The sequence below is a fragment of the Ursus maritimus genome, unplaced genomic scaffold (genome assembly GCF_017311325.1).
Source record: "Ursus maritimus isolate PB19 unplaced genomic scaffold, ASM1731132v1 scaffold_32, whole genome shotgun sequence".
Taxonomy (NCBI): Eukaryota; Metazoa; Chordata; class Mammalia; order Carnivora; family Ursidae; genus Ursus; species Ursus maritimus.
This window is the reverse complement of record NW_024425786.1, coordinates 21,719,601-21,741,704: the sequence shown is the minus strand read 5'-3', so window position 1 is coordinate 21,741,704 and position 22,104 is coordinate 21,719,601. Positions and strand designations below refer to the sequence as shown.

The following is a 22,104-nucleotide window of genomic DNA, read 5'->3' as shown; positions in this document are numbered from 1 at the left end:
CCCCGCGCGGCCCCCGGCGACCGCCTCCGGCGCCCGGCCCTCCCCGCCACCGGCCCCGGGAGCCCCGCGGCCCCGGCGCCGCCTCGGAGCAGCCGGCCGCCAGCGCCGCGCAGAACTTGCGAAACAACAAACAGCCCGACATGTCGGAGTCCGCGGCCGCGGGGCCCCCTTTCTCCCTCCCGAGCCTCAGGCCCGGCCCGACCCGGGAGGGGAGGGGGCGCCGCCTTGACAACTTGTTCCGGGCCCGCGCGCCACACACAAACACACGCGGGGCGCACACACATACACACACACACAACCCTGACACCGCCCCCTCGGGCGGCCCCAGGGCCCCCGGGCACACACTCGGCCACCGCCCAGGCGCGCACCACACTCGCAACATTCCTGGACACGCAGCCAGCACGCACGGACACACTCACACACTCACATCCGCTCCAGACACGCTCCTACACACGCATTCCCGGCACACTTGGCATTCACTCGGACCCACGCAACCCCCGGCGGCGCACACCACCAACCCCAGACACTCCCACACGTACACATCGCGCACACAGCGCACGGACACACACGTTCGGGACCCGTTCCCACGCCTTCACACACGTACACGGACCTCACAAGCACACACACCACACACGCGTTCCCCGATCCACACGCGGGCAGAATCCACAGAGCACTCCCGGTCACACGCATAACACAAACACACAGCACATTCGCGGACACACAACAGGCAGCACTCCCTGCTACGACATACAAAATGCAAACAAATGCAACACATTCGCAGATACAACTCCGGCCACACAACCAAACTCAGATGCACACACACACACCCTACTTGGCCGCACAAACACTACACACTGGCAGGCGCACAAGACAGTGCACACCCAATGCCTCGATGCACACAACATTCACCCCAACACACTCGGAGACGCACAACACACACAGCACCTTTTCATGCACACATAACTCATGGACACACAACATTCGCAGACACACAACACCCTGAGCACCGCTCGCACATCTAACACTCGGTCACACACAGGAGGCAGGCTCGGAACGCCCGGCCACCTAATACTTACACTTTCTTGAGAGCTACGCCACGGGCCCCGGGGGCTCCGCGGGGCAAGCTTGGTCCGACCGACGCGCGCTTACCTGCCGGAGTCTCGGTCTCTGGCGCGCAGAGCTGGAAGGTGAGCGCCAGGACCAGAGCCTGGGCGCGGACCATGGTGCGCCGCCGCCTGCCCCGGGGCCCGGCGCAGGGGGTGCCGCCGCCAGAGCCCGAGCCGAGCCCAGCCCGAGGCGAGCCAGAGCCGGAGCGAAGCGGCGCGGCGCTGAGCGGGACTGGCGCCGAGTCCAGAGCGGGAGCCCAAGCAAGCGGGGCGCTGACGTCAGGCCCGGCCGCGGGTTCTGCGGTCTCGCGGCGCCCCCTGCTGGCAGCCGCGCGCGCTGCAGCCGGTCCGATCTCCGACTGCCCGGGCGCGCCCCTCCCCCACTCCTGCACACCCTCTAAGGGGTCCCGGGCGGGGCCTTGAGGCCCACCTGCCTCTACATTCACCCAGCACCGACATTCTCAAGCCAGCACGCTCACTGCCCACACTTAACTCTGGCACAGCACTCTCGGGGACAGAGACCCAAAGACATCCTGCTTCTCTGTCGCCTTCGCTGCTTGAATCCCCTCCTTCCTAGGTCCCTCCAAATACAGTCATGCATACCTCCAAGGACAGAGTGCTCATCACTTACCAAAGCCAAATGGTTGGGTCTTTGGAAACCCTGGGTTTTAAAGTTGTTCATAATATTCCTTTATTGTCCTTTTAATATCCATGGGATCTGTAGTGATGGACCCTCTTTTATTTCTGCTATTAGTAATTTATGTCTTCTCTCCTTTTCTTAGCCTGATGAGAGGCTTATTGATTTATTGATGTTTTCAAAGAACCAGCTTTTGGTGGAGTTGATTTTTCTCTTCTGATTTCCTGTTTTCAATTCCACTGATTTCTGCTCTAATTTTTTCTTTCTTTTGCTTCCTTTGGATTTAATTTGCTTTCTTTTTTCTAGTTTCCTAAGGTAGAAGCTTAGCTGATTGATTTTAGATATTTCTTCCTTTCTAATATATGCATTCACTGCTATAAATTTCCCTCTAAGCACTGCTTTTGCTGCATCCCATAAATTTTTATAAGTTTTATTTTCATTTTCATTGAGTTTTAAATGTTTTTTTATTTCTCAACATTTTTTCTTTGATCTAGGTGTTATTTTTTAAGACTTTATTTATTTATTTATTTATTTATTTATTTATCTGAGAGAGAGAGAAAGGGTGCACTTGCAGGGGGGAGGGACAGAAGGAAAGGAAGGGAGAGAACCCCAAGCACACTCCATACTAAGTGCAGAGCCTAATGAGGGGCTTGATCTCACAACCCTAAAATCATGACCTGAGCCAAAACCAAGAGTCAGACACTCAACCAACTGAGACACCCAGGTGCCCCTGATCCATGTGTTATTTAATCTCCGAGTCATTTGGGGTTTTACAGCTACCTTTCTGTTATAGAGTTCTAGTTTAATTCTACTGGGGTCTGAGGGCAAACATTGTACAAGTTCTAGTCTTTTAAAGTTAAGATGTGTCTTATGGCCAGAATGTGGTCTCTCTTGGTGAATAGCCCACATAAGCTTGAGAGGAATGTGTATTCTGCTGTCGTCGGATGGCATAGTCTACGGGTGTCTATGATTGATGGTGTTGTTGAGTTCAGCTATGTCCCTACTTATTTTCCACCGATTCTGTCTATTTCTGACAGAGGAGTGTTGAAATCTTTAACTATGATAGTGAATTCATGCTGGCTTTTAGAAAATTATTCCTTTTCATGCCACAAAGTCTGCCTCTGTCACTAATTCTCCTCGGTCCTTGGCTACCTCTGGCTACACAGGTTAAGTATATCTGGGCCTCTACCCAATACCGGCCCTTGTACAATGATGTTAAACTTGTTGTCCATTACTATGTCCAGACGCTTTCTATGTGTTTACTCACATAGACTCCTTTAAGCCTCACCACTATTATTTATTACTCCCATTACACAGTTGAGGAAATTGAGGTACAGAGAGGTGACTTTTCCAAGGTTGTGCATTAGTATGTAGTGGTACCAGGTTTTGAGTCAAGGCCATCTGGCTTTACTTGAATGGAGGCTGAGACTGCCTCCCATCTGGAGCAAATTAACAAATACCAGATGGTGATTCATTCATTCAATCATTCCTCTAAGCCAAGGCAGAAATATAAAACAGACCAAAATTCCTACCTTCATGGAGCTTACGTTCCAGTGGGAAAACAAGAACAATAAACAGCCATACAAGCAAATTCTCTGGTACATGAGACAGTGATAAATCACGGCTTCTGTTACCTGGGACAGAGATATGCCAGAGAAATGGAGGGAGAAACAGTGAGGGGTGGGGAAGAGATTATTGCAGTTTTATTTATTTGTTTTGGGTTTTTTTAAGATTTTATTTATTTTTGCGAGAGAAAGCGAGAGAGAATGAGCATGAGCAGAGGGAGAGGCAGAATCCCCTCTGAGCAGGGAGCCCGATAAGGAACTCAATCCCAGGACTCTGGGATCATGACCTGAGCAGAAAGCAGACGCTTAACTGACTGAGCCACCCAGAGGCTTTAAAACAGAGCACCTACCATGTGACATAGTCATTATTTTTCTTACCCACCCACCCAGAACATGGGTTCCCTAAGGGCAAGGATTTCGTCTTGTATCCCAGAGCTTGGTGTCTCACATGTAGTTGATGCTCAAAAAATACCGAATGGATAAATGAATGAATCCAGATAGACACGGTCTTTGCCCTGATGAGGCTTACAGTCTCAGGGAAAAGACCAACAGCAAACATGCAAAATATGTCATATACAACCTGAGTTGTATATGACAGTCTAAAGAAAATGGAAGGAATGTTGTGATAAATAATTAGGGGGGGATCCTACTCAAGTTAAGGAGATCCAGGAGGGATTTCCTGAGTAAGTGATGTGGTATATTTGAGCTGGGACCCGAAGTAAGAGAAGGAGCCAGCAAATCAGTGGGGAGGGACGCTGCGGCCAGAGGGGACAGCCTGTGCAAAAGCAGGAGCTGGTGCTTTTGAGGAACAGCCAGGCCAGGGTGGCTGGAATGGAGTGAGGAGTAAAGGGAAGCCAGGTGCAACCGGAGAGGCCAGCAGGATTTGCAGGGCATGCAAGACACTATGGGGCTTTGGGTTAAACCCTAAGGGCAGAAAGAAGCTATTGGAGTATTAAACAGAAGAGTAAAATCCCTTTTTTTTTTTAAGTCTTCAGATGAGCCAAGTGGAGAACAGACTGTGGAAACAGAGGGACCCATGGGCAGATGGATCTAACTAGTGGCCAGTGACACCGGACACAGCCTGGGGGGTCCAGGTCTATCTAGGTCCTCCCTGTGCACTGCATCCCTTGCAGGCTGCCCCCTCACCAAGGGTGGCACCCGTGAGGTTGGCCCGTGCCTGGAGGGGGCAGGGTGGAGGGCTTCTGGACTCTTGGTCCTCTCTCTTGTGAGCCCTGATGGGCAACATGCTGAGCTGGGGAAGGGCCAAGGAGACAGAGAATTAGAGTGAGAATCACAGGGAGAAAGTCAGAAGCAAGAAAAAAGGTGATGGAGAAGAAACAGATGTTGGAGAGGGAAAAGACAGGAAGGACCAGCCAGAATAAGAAACTCAAGGAGAGAAATCCAGTGAACAGAAGAAACAACCCAGGGTGATGCTGTTTGCAGACAACTCCTGTGAGAGCTTCCTGACAGTTTACCATTGATTCCATTTTTTGGTATGTGGACACTGGGGCTCAGAATGTGTGCAGCACTTGTCCACTTACCCACAAAACTAGTAAAGGGTGGGCCCAGGATTCAAACCTAGACCTGACCAACTCTACACCCCCTTTGTTCTTTGTGCAGGAGAAGACTACAGGGCAGAGCCGGTCATGGAGGGAGAAGGAGAACACGTGCAACAGGTGCGCAGATGAACAGAGACTGTTCTGCTTCACTTGAAAAAGATCACAGACTTCTAGTAGCCTTGAGTGGCCTGGAGTGACCCGCCCAAATCTAGGGGGAAAGGAGACAGCACCGCAGACAGGGCCAGGCCGTGAGGAAATTCAATTACTTTCAACTCATGGAATATTTATGACACCTACCCTGGGCCAGGCCCCATATTGGGTGCTGGTGTCATGGAGATGTGCCAAACGTGACCCACTCTTGTCCCAGGGAGGGGGGGGAATTGGACATGTAAATAAATAAGGAACCGTGTCCTAAAGGCCATAACACCAATTCAGAGAAAACACAAAGGCAGCAAAGGTTGACTCAGCCCAGGGAGCTGGAAAACAATATCAAAGAAATGATATCTGAACCTGGAGTTTCCCAGGCAGGCAAGGCTGGAAGAACATTTCAGGCAGAAGAAGCAATGTGAATAAAGGCACAAGACGGAATTGCTCGGAAAGGTATCAGGTGCTATTGGATCATGGGCTATGCACAGTCTCATAGCAGGAGATAAAAACAGTGTGGGACTCAGAATACAAGGCCACGAAAACTGGACTTGAACCCCTCAACCAGTCGTTCTCCAACAATGCCCCTGGGGAAACCCGGGTGCTTCTCAAGCGAAGCTGAGGGGTTCTGCCACTGGATTAAAACTACAGCCATCTTTTTCTAACTTGCAAGAAGGTAACTTAATTACACTGAATAGAATTTTCTTTGTTTTAAGGTGCTTTTCCTCCATACACTTTTAGCATGTGGCAGTTGTGCAAGAGAATGGTAAAGTTAGTATAGAATCAGTTTAATTTTGTTTTGTTTTGTTTTTTACACTTTTAAGTTTAACACGTCAATAGTTCATGGTGTTCTACAAAGAACTGTGACTACTGGATCTAAGTATTGGAGAGTCACAGAAGGACTTTAAGCAAGGACAAGACAAAATCTGATCTTTCTGTTTAAAAAAAATCATTCTGGAGGTGTCTGGGTGACTTAGTTGGTAAAACATGTGACTCTTGATCTTAAGGTTATAAGTTCCAGCCCCATGTTGAGTATACAGCTTACTTAAAAATAAAATATTTTTTTAAAAAAATCATTCTGGGGGGCGCCTGGGTGGCACAGCGGTTAATCGTCTGCCTTCGGCTCAGGGCGTGATCCCGGCTTTACAGGATCGAGTCCCACATCAGGCTCTTCCGCTATGAGCCTGCTTCTTCCTCTCCCACTCCCCCTGCTTGTGTTCCCTCTCTCTCTGGCTGTCTCTCTCTGTCGAATAAATAAATAAAATCTTTTAAAAAAAATCATTCTGGAGGCCTGAGAAAGAAGGGAACAGGAGGAAAAGAGAGGGGAGAGGATTTCAGTTAGGAAGAAGGCTGCTAACACAGTTGATATCCTGGACTGAAAGTGGGGGCTATTGGGATGAACAGGGGACTAAGTCCAGCCTCCAGGAGGAACACCTATAAGATGATTCTCCAGGCTTTCCAGCCAGCCTGTCCAGGGACTTCAGAAGAGCCAATTTGGTAGAGAAGATAATGTCAACATCTCAGTGTCACCTAGAGAGTCTTCAACAGAAGTAGATCTGTGTGTCAGAAGGTAAGCAAAACTGGGTAGTGTGTGTGCGTGTGTGTGTGTGTGCACATGCACACGGGCACTCACATCAAGTGTGGGACCAAGTCTTTCCGCCATTGTGGGACATCTACTTTCTCTAATAATAAAAACAGGTATAAACATTTTTTTGAGCACATAGTACGAGCCAGACCCTAGTCTGAGTGTTTTACATATGATATTTCCCATCTAATCATCACAATAACCTCATAACATTTATCAAATGCTTTCACGTGCCAAGCATTGTGCTAAATGCTTCAAGTGAATAATAGCTCACTTGATTTTCACAACAGCTTTGAAACAAATACCATTATTTCCTTCATTTTAAGGATAAGGAAATGAAGACACAGAGAGTCTGTGACTTGTCCGAAATTAGATGGCTGGAAAATGGCAGAGCCAAGGCTCAAAGCCAGTTTTGCCAAAATCCAACCACCTGCAGCTTTCGTCACAGCACTTTGCTTTCTTCTCTTCCTCAGAGAAAAGGCTTTGAGCTGGCAGGCTTTGGGTCAATAAAATCTAGAGAAAGGAACTCTTCCTTATTCTTCAAAGTCCTGGCTCAGTGTTTGTCTAAGCCTGTTTCCTGGGCCACCTGCATTAGAATATTCCTGAAAGCGTGTAGGAATTGTAGATTCCTGGACCTGTCCCCCAAATTCTAATTCAGTAGGCTCGAGATGGGACCTCAGGTGATTTTTATGCACACCGAAGATTTTGAGTGGGGCAGCCTCCAATAGTACCTCCTGCAAGAACCCCCGTCTCCACCCTGGCTCCTTCCAGAGCACCTTTCTCCTTCAGACTCCAACAGTGCCCTCTGTCCTACTCTACCAACTAGGGTTTTAGCTATGTTCATGTCTCACCTCCACTAAAAATATGATCTAGTGTCTTTACTGGGCTACATCTTCTTACAAAGCACTTCCATTGTCCCACTAAATCCCTTCTACACTGTAAACATTTTGAGAGGGGGCCCTCCTCGTGATCCCTCCTTTATATCTGAACATACTTAGCATTTTACAATGTGCTCTTCTGTCCACAACGTTATTCTATTGTTTCATCCAATCCTCGCCACAATTTTGAAGGAGGTATATTGTCCCCCACTGTCCCCATGAGAACAGAGCTTGAAGCTTCAGACACTAGCCCAAGGTGGCCAAGCTAGAAAGCAGCAAGACTAGGAGTTGAACCTAAATCTTCTAGCTCCAAGCCCGGTACTCTTGCCTCCACATCAACTTAAATCTACTCTATTCAGTGGTAGGGAAGTAAACTTTGCTTCCCTATGCTGTTAACAGGATAGCAGGGAATAAATGAGGTGATGTCTTAAAAGGTCTTGCACAGTGAGCATTCAATAAACGGTGGGGAGAAGAAAAAACTGAGGTCAGGGAACGGTAAATGACTTCCCCCAAATCAAACACCAAATCGTAGACTGTAGACACAGCTCTTGCCCGGTCTCAAACGCTGCTACTTGGAAGAACAACTTGACCCGTTCGGATTTTCCGAGACTCCCTCCGGTACTTCCAACTTCCCCATCTCACGCCCCGCCCCGCGCAGTCTCCCGAAGCGCCACCGCGCGGGCAGCGGAGGAAGGGGACGACCTTTTAAAAAGAGCAAGGGGCGTGGTCACGCGACGGGGCGGGGAGGGAGGCGGGGCGCAGGCGCGCGGACGCAGGCCGATGACGTAGGCGCGCTGTCCGGCTCGGAGCTGTCTGGGGGAAGCATGTGGGGCTGCGGCGTGCTGGTGAGGGCGCGAACCCGGTCGCGGCTGCGGCGCGAGCTGTTCCCCGCTTGGGACCGCGGCGGGTTTGCCGCCGCCCCCTACTCCGCATCTGCCGAGCGCTCCCGGGTGCGGGCGCTGGTCTATGGGCACCACGGGGACCCAGCCAAGGTCGTCGAGTAAGAGACGGCGCCGAAACGGGGCCAAGGGCCAGGGGTTCCTGGAGGGGGTTAAAACGCGCTGTGGAGGAAGGGGTCTGATGAAGGAGGGAGCGGGTGGAGGAAGAAGGCAGAGAATAACGAGACCCAAACTGAGCCCAGGGCGCGTTGGGTAGCTTAGAAAGTCGGTACTTCAGGTAGTAAAAGCCGGGGAGGCACAATTATGACGGTAATAGTCGCTAACCTTTTTTTTTTTTTTTTTTGAGATACAGTTGACATACAATATTATATTAGATTTAGGTATACAACATGATGAGTCGATATTTGTATATATTGCGAAATGATTGCCACAGTAAGTCCAGTTAATATCTGTCACCACCATACATAGATACAGAATTATTTTTTCTCCTGATGAGAACTTTCCAGATATACTCTCTTAGCAACTCTCAAACATGCAGTACAGTATTACTAACTGTAATTGCCAAGCTGTACGTTAGGTCCCCATGATTTGCTTATTTTATGAAAGGAAGTTTGTACTTTTTGACTCCTTCACCCATTTGGCACCTACGCCGAAACACACACACACAGAGACGCGCACACACACACCCTGTTTGTTTAGATTACACATGGAAGTGAGATCATTCAGTATTGGTCTTTATTTGTCAGACTTACGTAAGGTAGAATAATGCCCTCAGCATCCATCCATGTTGTCTCAAGTGGCAAGATTTCATTCTTTTTTATGGCTGAATAATATTCCATTATTTTATATATCTAATATATAACTTTATTATGGACATTATTCCACTACTTTATATATATACAGGCCCCTATACATGTGTATACCACATTTTCTTTATCCATTTATCCCTCAATGACTTTTATTGACCGGGTATTATGTGTCAGGCACATAATGGATATGTCCAAATGGATGTTCTCATTTAATCATCACTTTTGGGGAATGTACTTAATTTAGCCCCATTTTGCCAATGAGAAAACTGAGGTGTAAGAGAGGTAAGATCACTTGCCCAGGGTTATACAGGCAGTTAGTGGCAGAGTTGAAATTTAAACCCAGGTCTTACTGATTTGCCAGAGTTCCTAGGCTCTATTATTATTATTATTACTATTATTTGGAGAGTATTTTCTGAATGCTTTTATGTCCATTTGAACCTTCACTTCACCAGAAAGTAGGTGGGAGACCATTGTTTTCAGTTTGCAGAAGACGAGAAGGGACTTGTCCAAAGTGATATAGCTAATAAGGATTGGAACAGGGATAGGAATCCATAGTTTCTTCACCTATTTTATGTGATTTCCTCTCTATCACACTACATATATCTTTAGCCAGTTAAAATAGTTCCTGTTTTGGAGCCTTACTAAGATCAAATACAGACTCCAGCTCTTAGTAGCTCTTTGATCTTAGACAAGTCACTCAGCCCCTCTGAGCCCTCATTACTTCTATGAATATTTTCTCCTAAAATTCTGTCGGATCTTAATCCATGATTTTTGCGTGTGGTTGATAAAAACAGTATGTGAATTGTCAACCATTATAAATCTGCACATAAGTGACTGTAACCATTCAGAAGGGCTAGTGGGGTCACTCTATTGGAGCTAAGGCAAAAGCACTAGTCTGGGAATCAGACTTGGAGTCCAGTCCTTACCCCGTCCTAGCTCTCCGTGTTTGGCAAGTTACTGAAGTTCTCTGAGCCTCAGTTATATCATCTTTAAACATGGACACAGTATAGTGCTAAATAGCTGAGATCAATCTAATGCTCTCTACCAAAAAGCACCTGCATACTCTCCCACAGTCCCTTGTTTACACCTCTCTGATTCCCAGCAAATGGTTTGATTGTTTTGCAAAGGATAGGCAAACATGGAATTATTTTTATGGCTGAAATACAGGCCAGAGTGCTCTCTTCAGCAACACATACGCTAAAAGTAGAACAATACAGAGAAGATTAGCATGATCCCTGCTCAGGGATGACATGCAAATTCATGAGGCATTCCATATTTTTCCTTAAAAAAAAAAATTTCAAGCCAGCTGTTTTGACAGCTGGAGGAGATAAGCCTCAGTTAAATTCAGGGTCATGCACTCACCCTAGCCACATCCACTGCGAGAAAATATCGAGAAGACACATCAGTCAGTAACCCTCAACTTGTATGTTAATCATAGGTAATGATCACTGTGTTGGGAAGACCTGTCCCTGAGGACTGTGCTGTAATGAGTTGGTAAAGCTCTGATGAACACCGTTTTCCAGGAATGCACCCCAAATGGGAATGACGTGGTGCCACTCTCAGAGGCTTCTAGTTGATTGGTACAGGAACTGCCACAAAACAAGTGCTCCAAAAATGTTAATTATGAATCTAATTTCTATAAGAAGTGGTTTTTTTTAAATTATTGAGTTCTGTGGTGATGAGGATGGGACCCTTTGGAAAGGCCTGGGAAGGTTAGGCAGCTGAGTGCAGTTGCCTCTTGATTGGTTCCCTCCTCTTGGAGAGCCAGGGAATCTGGAACAGACTGGTATGGTAGCAGATGCCACTTAGGGAAAAAAGAGAGCTCTCTTGTCTCTTTATGTGGAACCCTAGTAATTTCCCAGAAGTTCAAAACATGATACCTTCATGCAGCATTCCTCAACCTTGACTTTACGCCGTGGTCACCTATGGCACTTTTACTCCATATTCCCAGGCACTTCCCCTGCGGTATTTAGTAGGTCTAGGATGGCCCTGAACATCTGTGTTTTTTCAAACTCCCCAAGAGATTCTGATGCCCTGACCAGGGTTGAGAACCATTGCCCTTGTGGATACAGACTGTTAGGCAGGCAGTAATTCTCCCTCTGCCCCAGAAGAGTGGCTTTCCCTCCTGACCCAGATTCAGGCAACTTGACTTGTTTGTGTATGGACTGAAGCCAGAGGCTGGGATTCTCTTTGTACTCATGTCTTCGGAGGTTTAGCGTAACCATGTTCTCACAGAAAGAATCAGGTGTCCTTTAAATATGCCAGTGACTGGGTGTGTGGATCAGGTTACACCAGGCAGGGTCATGGAACCACTCGGAGTCTGAGCAGAGTGTTCCCCAAACTGGCATAGTTTGTGGTACTTGCACTGTGAACAGCAGGGAGGGAACGAGGAACGGTCTGCTCGGGTCTGAGGGGTTGCAGAACTCCTCAGAATGAGACTTCCAGGGATCTCTGAATGTCCTTCTCTTCATTCCTGTTGGCCCCCAAACATTTCAGCTAGTCTCTCTCCTAAACCTTGTTCCCCCATTCCCTAGAGTTTTTTTCTCTTCCCCCCAAAATGAACTCTCCAAATAAGCACTTAGGCCTTTTTCATTTAAAGGATTGAACTACTGATCTAAATGAAGTAGGCCTGCAGGAGAAAACGACAAACTTGGGAGACTTACAAACTAGAAATTTCAGAGGTCCCCATGCCCCTACCCCTTGTGCAGAGTTCTGGATTCTCTATCAGGTAGTTCCTGGAAACTCCAATGGCTTCTTTCCTTTTGTTCCTGGAAGTCCCCTTTGCCATTCTCTGGGTCTTATGGTAAACACAGCTTTCATTTACTGTGCCCCTATTATGTGGCAGGCATTTGGCCAAGTTCTCCACATATATTATGGAATTTAAAAATCACAAAAATCCAGTTTGGTCATTATTATCCCCATTTTACAGATAAGGGAACTGAGGCTTAATAAGCTTGGAAGTCACTTGCCCAAGATCATATAACTAGGAAGTCCCTTCTTTAATAAAAGTCCTTGCTATAGACCTGAAGAAACAATGACAATTATCTCAAATGTTTTTTGAGAATGAGATAGCATATAAAATGGGGAAGAAGATAGGTCAAAAGGAAAGGGAAAATTATAAGCCATTCAGGTGACCCCAAGTCTTTACCCTTCTTAGGAAGGGCAGCCCCACCCTGGGTAAGATGGTAGGAATGTTATTCTCTGTCCGATCCCCTTTTCAAGATCCTGAAGCTTTGATAAAATAGCACCTGGTCATCACGGCTTTCTCACCTGCCTGCTTCTAGCACAAAGTGGAATGAAGCTGTGAAACCCTGGGAGAACCGCATTCTGTCTTAAACAGATGGAATTTGGGAGAGCAGGTAGTGAGGACCCAGGTGGTGTGGGTTGTGAGTCCTCACTGTAGGACACTGTTTACTCTCAGGGGACTTCTTTTTACAGTTGATGTCAGTGTTTACAACCAAAACCCTATGCAGGTGACTTGGTTTTTAAACCAGAATTATTATACTTGAAAAAAAAAAAAAAACACAGGATTTTTGTTTGGCACTCTGTTGAGAACTTGGATTTTGTTCATTTGTCTCCTGGAGCCCTTCATTGTGGTCATTAATTGAAGGAGGAGGGAATGGAACTCATTGATTTAGTAAGTTAGCCAGGAGTTATTCTTCGAGGGCCTACTATGTGCAAGGCAGGACTGGGGATGCAGAGGTGAGTAATCTGTGGTCTTTGCCCTTAAGGAACTCACACCCACGTCCAGGAGATGGGTGACCATAGCCCAGTGAGACAAGTGCCATATTAGGATATGTTTAGACTGCTTTGGACACCCAGAAGAAGGGTACCTAAACCCCTCAGAGCAGTCAGAATGCTTTCGCTGAAGGCACGAGGTCTAGGTTGAGTCCTCCAGGAGATCAGGTGGGCAGTATATGAGGAAAGTGAGAAATGTTCCAAGCAGAGACCCCTACATGTGTAAAAGCCCAGAGGGAAGAGAAAACCTGGTGTGTCTGATTAGCAAATATTTATCGAGTGCCTACCATGCACTCAGTATGTGATCCTTGAGGGAGGTGTCAGCTGCATCAGGCTCCAAGGGGACTAGCTTGAGATCACATGACTCAAACTCAAGCTGGACTCCACATCCTGTAACATCTGTATGTTACCTTCCCTGTGGACTTCACACTAGGCTGCGGACTTACCCAAAACCTGAGGGTGATACTCTGAGGTATCATACAGCAGATAGGAGTTTCCCCTATGTTGGTAGTGTGTGGGAGGAGAGCTACACCACCCCCCTGAACCAGTGCAACCCCCAGGTTATTATACTTGTCTGGCCCTCCTAGCAGCTGCTGCAGTTCTCTGATGTGACTCCAGACCCTGTCCACTCTGGAGGGAGTGAGAAAGGAAAGCGCAGATGCCATGAGGTTACTCTGTGGCTCGGGATGTGTCACTGAGGACCCACCCACAAGGGCACTGGCCTGGGTTCTGGTCCCCACTCTGCCATTCATTGTTAGAGTGAGGAAATCACTCCAGTCTCCAGTCTTTTCAGTTACTCTTTGAGAAAATGAAGGAGTTGACCAAAGTCAGCAGTGATAAAGATGGGCACACATGCTGTCTCTCCCCCCAACCTGTCTTCTGTGCCAATGACAGATCATCTGGCTTCATTTTCTATATAACTCAAAACCCATACACCTCTTTACCCCATTCTCCCCAAGCGACACTTTTTCCTGCCGAGACAAGGTGAGGCCTTAACATCCTTCTCCACATAATCCTGCAGCCACAGGAGTGGATATGAGACTGAATGCTCTTTGATCTAGCAGTTGTCCAGCTCTGACAGCTGTGAAACTAAGTAGACATTGGACTGCCTGCCTGCCACTGGTGGTTTTAGCTAACTCCAGGGAGCAGTGCTGCGACTAGAAATCAGGGGTCCTGGGTACAAAATTTCACCAAGGGCCCCCTTTGCTCCTGGTTGGTATCATAATTATCAGCCCACCAGGCAGGGGATGCATGGTCATCTTTGCACTTGTCAAAGAGACAAAAGCAGCTGCAGACAGGGACTCGATCCCCCTGCTGTGGCCCAGTCTTGTTCTGTGGATCAACAAGGTTAGGTCTCAGCAAACGAAGCAGCAGACTCTTCAGCTCCCTTCAGGCAAGTTTCCTGCTGTCAGCAGCTGCAGAATATTATAGGGCTTACAAGCTTACTGGTAATCTTAATTGAGAGAAAGCAGGGGATTGAGAATGTAGAGAGAGGGTTTCTTTGCCAACCCTATGTAGAAACTTCCAGAAGTTCCTCTAAGTCTCTAATTCCTTTCTTCAAAATGATTGTACTGAAGTGCCAGCAGTCCTGAATGGTGAGAGGGCAAGATTACTTTGAGGCAGGGAAGCCAGAAGAGGCACAGGGAGGCAAGTGAGTGTGCCTAGCACACCAAGAGACATGGAGTGTTGGAGCTTGGCTTGGGAAAAGGAGCTTTCCCTGAGAGCCCAGGACTCCTTTAGAACCCCACCAACTGAGGCTGCCAACCACCCCTGCTGGGGGGTGAGCTATTACAAAGCTGTGAGCCAAAGAACTTCATTCTTCCACAATTCCCAGTGTGCCCTGCTTATTAATTATTAATCAAATCTCTGGACAATGTACCCAGCACAGGAGGCATTTCACCAAACCACAGAATGAAGCTTGTTCGTGACCATGGGGATTGCAGACAGACTGGAGAGAGCCACATAAGAAGTAGGATACCTTCACCCAGTGCCCTGTGGTGGACACATTCTTGACTCTCTGTAATGAGCAGGGTGAGAAAGTCTCTGTGGCCCATGACAGTCTCTCCCTGCCTGTTCTTTCTGCTCAAAATGGTATTGATCAGTTTGAGGTGATTGAGTGGAAGATGCAAGATAAGTACAAATGGTGGCTAATTAAATACGGAAGGTGGGAAGGAGATCTTCGCAGAGTTGGCTAGTGCCTGCCTTACACAGCAAATAGAATTGAGCCAGTCCCCAGAGTACTGGCCTCTTTTTCCCCCATCTCAAAAGGCTCTTTCTTCTGCCTGCTTTTGTCTCCCTTGTAGTTCATATGGCATCACAGGTGTACAGCCTTGGCCTCAAAGGAGCCATTGTGACCTTATCCAGTCTGGGATCTGTTGAGTGAAGACAGTGGCATCCCTCTGAGTTGCATGGCGCCATTACACTCACAGGGGAAGCCCATGAACAGTCCCGGGGAAGTGACTTGTGATCTAGCCAGACTGTGTTTGGGTGCCTCATTTGCATTCCAGAACACAGCCACCAGTTCCTTTGGTGAGTTTTAAAAAAAAACAAAAACAAGGAAGAAATTGCTATCTTACACCAGAGGTCCAACTCCTGGAATTCAGACTTGGCCCCCGTTTTCCTTCCTGTCTCGGCAGAATGGTATCCTTGACGACGCCTTTAGAACTATGTGCAGGAACAGCAGTGTCTGTGGTGTTAATGGCATTCCACAGGGCAGGCTGGGGCTGGTCTCCCTGGTGAGATGCAGCTGGACCAACACACCTCCCGCCGGGCAAGCAGCATGTGTCAGGGCTGCCCCTGCCTTCTCCCACCTGTATTTGCAGCTTCAGCTTTCCATCTCCTACACCCTCGTCCCTGCCCCACTCTCCTTCCCTCCCACTGCTGTGAATTTCAGCCAGCACGGAGCAGCTAGGCTACCCAGAGGACAGAGAAGAGAACTGGGAGCAGGTTGTAGCCCAGTGCGGCGCTTAAACTGCTGTTTGGAGGCAGGCGTGTATTCAGTGTGCCATGAAAAGTGTTCCCAGCTGAGTGAACTCGAAGCTCTGGATTACACAGAGTCACATGGGCTTTTTCCAGGATGACTTCTCCCAGCCTTTGTGACTCCGATGTACAGTCTGAATCTTAGGAGGGGCAATTAGTAGGCAGCATTTCTCAAACGTATTTTGCCCCAGGGAAATACCTAATATTATCTCTCAGGATGGGAATCACACAAACAGCGTAAAGGAGGCCAGCTTTAGTGTTCAGCTGTCTGAGCTTCAGAGTCAAGCTTAAGATCGAGTTTTGCCACTTACTAACAGTCTTACCTTAGGCAAGTTATTTCTCTGAGCTTCAGTTTCCTGTCTGTAAATTGGGGTGATAACACCCTCCTGATAGGTGTTTTGAGGACTGAACAGCATCATGTATATGAAATGTTAAGCACAATGTCTGGAGCTTAGTAAGCGATCAATATTAGTTGTCGTTTAATTGTTCAGCCAGATCACACGAAGTAAGATGATCTGCCAGCCCAGACTCCAGCTACACACAGCTGACTCACAGCTCTGGATGTCCAGCCTGGAGTGCCTTCTGCCCCATACCATACTGCAGGGTGCCTGCTTCAAGCTCCAAATATAACATCTTCCTCCCCACTCGAAACCACTGTTCCTTCCTCCCTATGTCAGCATCCAGTTGCCCACACCAGAAGCCCGGGAGCCATCAAAGACTTCACCTCCCCCCACATGGAGTTGGTCACCAAATGACATCAATGGCATTTCTCGTTTAAGAGATTCCAGGTTATAAAAATGTCTCTATTCCCGTGGCTTCTTTCTAGACTGCACCTACTGTCTGGCCAGTTACCAAGTCAGATTCTTTGCCATTCTCTCTAGCAAGAAAGCCTGCCTGCCTCCCTCAGTCCACCCAGTAAACTGCTTATCCTTCAAGCCCCAGCTAAGGTACCATTCTTCCAAAGCCCAACTGCTAATCCTGCATTTTCTCCCTCGAGCCACTTAAACACTGGCAGTTAGGGATAGCACCACAGGCGTGCCTCTCACAGTGACCACATCAAGACCGCGGGCAGATTTTATTTTCTCTTTAAACCTCTTGGCAGAGTACCTGACACTGAGTAGGACTGTCAGTAAATATTCGTTGAGTTAAATTGACGAGTTTTACAAAAAGTTACTATCTTCCTTTCAGTGATTCGTGGTTCTATTCAAAGGGACAGGCAGCTAATTGTTCCAAAGGATTCCTTGGATATTTTGCCACTGATAACAGCTGCCATCTTTTCAGCATCTGCTGTGTGTCAGGTACTCTAGCAAATGCTTCGTTTACATTAACTCATTTAATCCTGTGAGCTGGGTTCTAGTATTCTCCCCATTTCACAGATGAGTATTTTGAGGTTTATCTAATTGGTAAATGACCAAGGCAGGATTCAAACCCATGCTTCCCCCTTCATCTGTGAACTGAGGTCCACCAATATGCCCGTCTTGACCATTGTCATGTAGATTTTTAAAGTGTGATTTACTGCAAACCTGATCTGCACTGATATGCCACATTTTCTCAGTAGGGAGGAGAATTGGGTACTTTCATTAGGAAGCATTCTTGAGCGCTGCTTTGGTCCCAGGCACTGTGCTAAACACTGAGTTAACACTAAGAGTTCTCTGCCTTCCAGGAGTTCATAGCCAAGTGGGGAGACAATACACATGCACATTCTGGCTATAAAACTAAGGGTTAGGTAAAAAGAGCCCTGAACTGAGTCCGAAAGACCTGGATCCAAATCCAAATTGGAATCTGCAACTCCAAAATCCGGAAGGTTCTATAAACTGACAGTTCTGTTTTGATTTCTTTTGTTTCACAACTCATTTGGAGGGAAAACCTGATCTGTGAAGTTTTTATTTGGTCATTATTCATCCCACTTAGTGTGAATATTCATACATTTTGCTATAGAAACAATGTGTCTGATCACAGAGTGCTGCCCCAACGCCCACAGGGGGTTGTAGATAATACGGGGTTCTGAACTCTGACATACATCTCACCCATAGAGTTTTGGAAAAGGAATGTGAACTTAGGCCTGTTGTGATCAGTTGAAAGAAATGTATGAAAAGACTTCATAAACTAAACCACGAAAAACTCAACGTAAGTCGGTCTTAAATGGTATAGTCACCCCTTGTGAGTAACGAGAGCACTGAAGATGGAGCAAGTGTTTTTTTTCAGGACCAAGAGGGTCAGAAGATGTCTTAAAGGGTGAACTGAATTTCTCGCTTCGCGGAGAAGCAGTGGAAAATTCTGGGCTGAGGAAAGAGCATGTAGAAAATGTGCATTAAAAAATGTCTTTTAAGTACCTTAAGCACACGGACTGTGTCAGTTTGTAGAAAAACGGATTATTTGTCAGAATGTCAGAGGAAAGCAGTACAGATAATATAAAGGGGCAGCTAGTCTACAGTTCATTTGCTCTGGGCAGGATTTTTCTTTCAAGTGCAGATTTACACATGCGTTCACAGAGACATCACTGTCGGGCTGATGGCTCCCTGCCCCACCTGCTGGGGAGATTGGGGAGCTGCTAACCCCTCTCCAGCTCCCCAGGCAGGTGCAGCAAGGATCACGGCCGCACACCACTCCAGGCTGGTGCTCAGCTTTCCACCCTCTGCTTCGTCTGCTTATCCCCTTACCAGCTGGCTTCTGTGGCGTCAGAGCACCAGGTCCAAATCAGATCAGCCACTTACTGCTTCTGGTGGCCTTCAACAAGTTATTTACCTCTTCTGTGCCTTTGTTCCTCAGCCATAAAATCAGAATAATGGCAGAAAGCTGGCACAGAAAGCACTTCAGCAGAGTGCCTCAGTGGTAAGCACTCAAACAGTAGTTATTATGATTATTGTTATTACAAGGACTCCCCTCCTCCAGCTGTGTCTAAATACATAAATTCCTTAATAGTTACCCAAAGAAGAAGGGCCCTTCCTTTATTCTCTCTGCCTTGGTCATAACTCCTTCCGAGTCAACTGTTTTCTGTACAGAGTGTTTCTATTTCAGTTTTTTGCAGCTGTTTCTCAGTCGTGGTGAGGCATGGCCTCCCTTACTTTGGTCATGATCCAGTCCAGGGATTCCCACACTGGGGCCCTGAGATCCCCAGGGGTCCTTGGAGGCAGTCGGGGGGATTCCCAGACTAACCTCAGGTTGCTCGTGCAGAGAGCGGTAAATTAGAGTGCCAGCTTGGAAAGCAGGGAAGCCCTGCCACTGAGCAGTTTTCTTACCCTGCGCAAGTTTCATAATCTCAAGGAGCCTCCATTTCCTACTTGACAGAATGGGATTATCAGTACTTTCCTCACAAGAGAGTTAACAGCTTAGGTCAGAACATGTATTTAAAGCCCTTAGCACAGGACCTGATGTATGACAAATACCTCATAAATACCTGCCACTGTTGTCACTATTAATACAAGACATTTCCTGAAAATCACACTTTTACCCCAAATGGAGCCCCAGGTATAATTAAAAGGTCAGATTTCTGCCAGAAGTGGGTAGAATTACATCAGTTTAGTTCACTGACACTGTGGCCTGATGCTAAGAACCCCTGTGTGGCACTTAAATGTGCCTTTGGTAACTAAAAATGAGGAGAGTTATTACTTAACAAGTACATTTGGGCAGAGGGAAACACTGCACACATGAAGTCTTGGTGTAGAAAAAGACAGGAAAGGAGTCTCTGGTAATTAAAAAGGCAAGAGGACCACAGGTCTAGTATAGCAATCAGTACTTTCTGTTTGGAAGGTCTCCTTTTATAAAAATAACAACGACAACACATAGACTTGTCACCAGGGCTCCCTCAAAAGCCTTCAGCAGGCTTAACCCATTAACCAGAGTTCTAGTGCATAAAGACGTTAGTCCCACGGTGTTTAGGGCCCACTGTGAGCAGAGCCTTACCACATAGAAATCCCACCTGAAATGGGAGAGGCTCTTGGCAATGAGCAAGTCCAAACGACCACCACGGCCCGCCATTTTACAAGTGGGGAAACAGGCCTAGAGCTGGGAAGAAACTTGCCCATGGCAACACAGCCATCGTGTGGTGGGGCTTCACACCTAAGACTCAGCGGTCCCTCCGGCATCCCTTCTGACAGACCAGCATTCTCACCCAGAAGGGGCATCCCCCCAGCGGGCAAATCAGAATCACCGAGGGAGTTCTTTCTGAACTACGTAGGGTGTCTATTTCCCTCACCGGCTCTGCAACGAACAGATACGTAAATAAAATTAAAAAGTGGAGAACAAATAAGCTAGCCCAGGGTGCCCCAGTTATGGCGGTCTGTACCAACTACTTGGGCTGCCCCTTATCTTGAGATTCAGGTTCAGTAGGTCAGAGCTGGGACCTGAGAATCTGCATTAGTAAGCACACCAGGTGATGGTGATAAGCAAGTTTTGGAAACCACAAGGCGAATCCAGGCCAGCAGGTTTCCTAGTCCCTGTCTTAGAATGGGCAGGGGCGTTGCAAGGGCGCTGGAGATTGTCCACATGCAGGTAATGAGAGCGTTAACCCATAGCCTGTGCTAATTCCCTACAGCACCTTTCTCTCGCCTAACAACCCTAATTCCTGGGCACACAGTGGCAACTCAAAAATGCTGCTGCCTGACCTACTTTGGGGAGATGATTTGAGCAAAAGATGCCCTGTCTAGCCTGGGTGACATTAACATCTCTCTTTGGCTTTGTGCTTAGACTGAAGAACCAGGAGCTAGCTGCTGTGGGCGGATCAGACGTCCATGTGAAGATGCTGGCGGCCCCTATCAATCCATCTGACATAAATATGATCCAAGGTAACCTTGGTTTCTGTGGCTTATGTTAATTGGCTTTTTTGCTTAGCCGCCACCTCGTTTTCATCCTTCCTCAGGTGTGGGTGTGAAATTCCTGTGATTAGCAGCAGCTGCTCTCCAGATGAGCCATCTGCAGACTACCAGCCCTCTCTGGCCTCCCCTCTCTGGAATGTGAGGCTTTTCGAGAGCTAGAAAGATTGCAGTGGGGAGTAAACCAACCACTGTGAGTGCCTGCGATATGCTGGGCTCATTTCATACATTATCTAATCCCCATAATAACCATGAACGCTAAAAAATATTCTCCCCTTTACAGATGAAGAAGCTAAGGCTCAGAGAGTCTGGTCCGTTACACAGCAGGTCAAAGGCGGAGCCCAGATCAGGCTTAGATCCGACTCCAAAGTTCATGCTCTTTCACTGCCCAAACTTCAAGGGGTGACCCTCTGCACTCTTCTCCCTTAGGAAATTATGGCCTCCTTCCCAAGCTGCCTGCTGTTGGAGGGAACGAAGGCGTTGGACAGGTGGTAGCAGTGGGCGGCAGTGTGACTGGGGTGAAGCCAGGAGACTGGGTGATTCCAGCCAACGCCGGTTTGGGTGAGTTTCTCCAGGTGTCTGCAGCCTCTCTGTTCCAGATTGTATTTCACTCACACTGGAAATGTTTGCTCATTGGCTCAGTGTGACTAAGCAAGGCAGGGTTTATTACTGAGTTCATGTACCCACCACCAGTAGCCGTGGGAGCGGAACAGGAGAGCAGAAATTGTGTCTCTTCTGCTCTGGAGGTGGTGGACCTGCTCTCTCATCTCTTTGGGCCTATGTTGATTGGAGCTATGAATCTCTGAATCCCTACATCCCTAAATCCCTGCTGTAAGATACAGTGGGAAACCCAAATAAGACAGCCCCTGCCCTCCAGAAGGTTAAAATCTAATTGAAGAAATCTCCAAACTAGTAACCTTAGTAAAGGATGTGTTACAAGTTCGCAGGAAGCAGAGGGCACTTCTGGCTCCTCTGTGTGCAAATGCAAATGTGTGTGTGTGTGAGAGAGAGAGAGAGATAGTCTTAAGGAAGGATGAGGGCTTCATGGAGGAGGCTTCTTTGGAATGGACCTTTGGTAGATGGATTATGTTAGATGGTGGTGAGCCAGAAATCCTTGCATTTGGAGGAAACGAAATGAGCAAAGACACAAAGGTGAGTTTGGGAAATGGTGAGAAATCCAGTGTTACACATAGGAGAGGATTGCTTAAATGATAGGAAGGTTACAAAGGTAGTGAGGCCACATGGGGGAGGCCTGCAAAAGCCAAGCTAAGGAACTAGGGTTCTACCTGATATATAGTAAGGAGTCATTGATGAGTTTTGTTCTTTAGCGCTTCAGTTTCTGAGGCACAAACATTATACAAAGGATCCTGACAGCAACCACGAGAGGGGAGCAG

General features: G+C 47.4%; 2 protein-coding genes and 1 non-coding gene across 5 annotated transcripts in view; 2 read left to right on the top strand and 1 right to left on the bottom strand.

The window, feature by feature from the left end:
* The window catches only part of PTPRU (protein tyrosine phosphatase receptor type U), a 77,567-nt gene extending 76,319 nt beyond the window's left edge, over positions 1-1,248 (bottom strand). Inside the window, exon 1 of the mRNA XM_008694493.2 lies at positions 1,150-1,248. Coding sequence (XP_008692715.2) covers positions 1,150-1,222 — 73 coding nt within the window. The 5' untranslated portion in view covers positions 1,223-1,248. The remainder of the gene's footprint in view (positions 1-1,149) is intronic.
* A 7,004-nt stretch (positions 1,249-8,252) lies between these two features.
* Positions 8,253-22,104, top strand: part of MECR (mitochondrial trans-2-enoyl-CoA reductase) — a 29,406-nt gene continuing 15,554 nt past the window's right edge. The window contains exons 1-3 of one of the 3 annotated variants that reach the window (XM_040619144.1): positions 8,253-8,474; positions 20,586-20,683; positions 21,140-21,271. In XM_040619144.1, coding sequence (XP_040475078.1) covers positions 8,299-8,474; positions 20,586-20,683; positions 21,140-21,271 — 406 coding nt within the window. In that variant the 5' untranslated portion in view covers positions 8,253-8,298. The remainder of the gene's footprint in view (positions 8,475-20,585; positions 20,684-21,139; positions 21,272-22,104) is intronic. The other 2 variants (XM_008694495.2, XM_008694494.2) reach the window with 2 other exon arrangements.
* On the top strand, positions 10,356-10,462 carry LOC121099839. Its single transcript, XR_005831581.1, has one exon. It is a non-coding gene; the product is annotated as a U6 spliceosomal RNA (small nuclear RNA).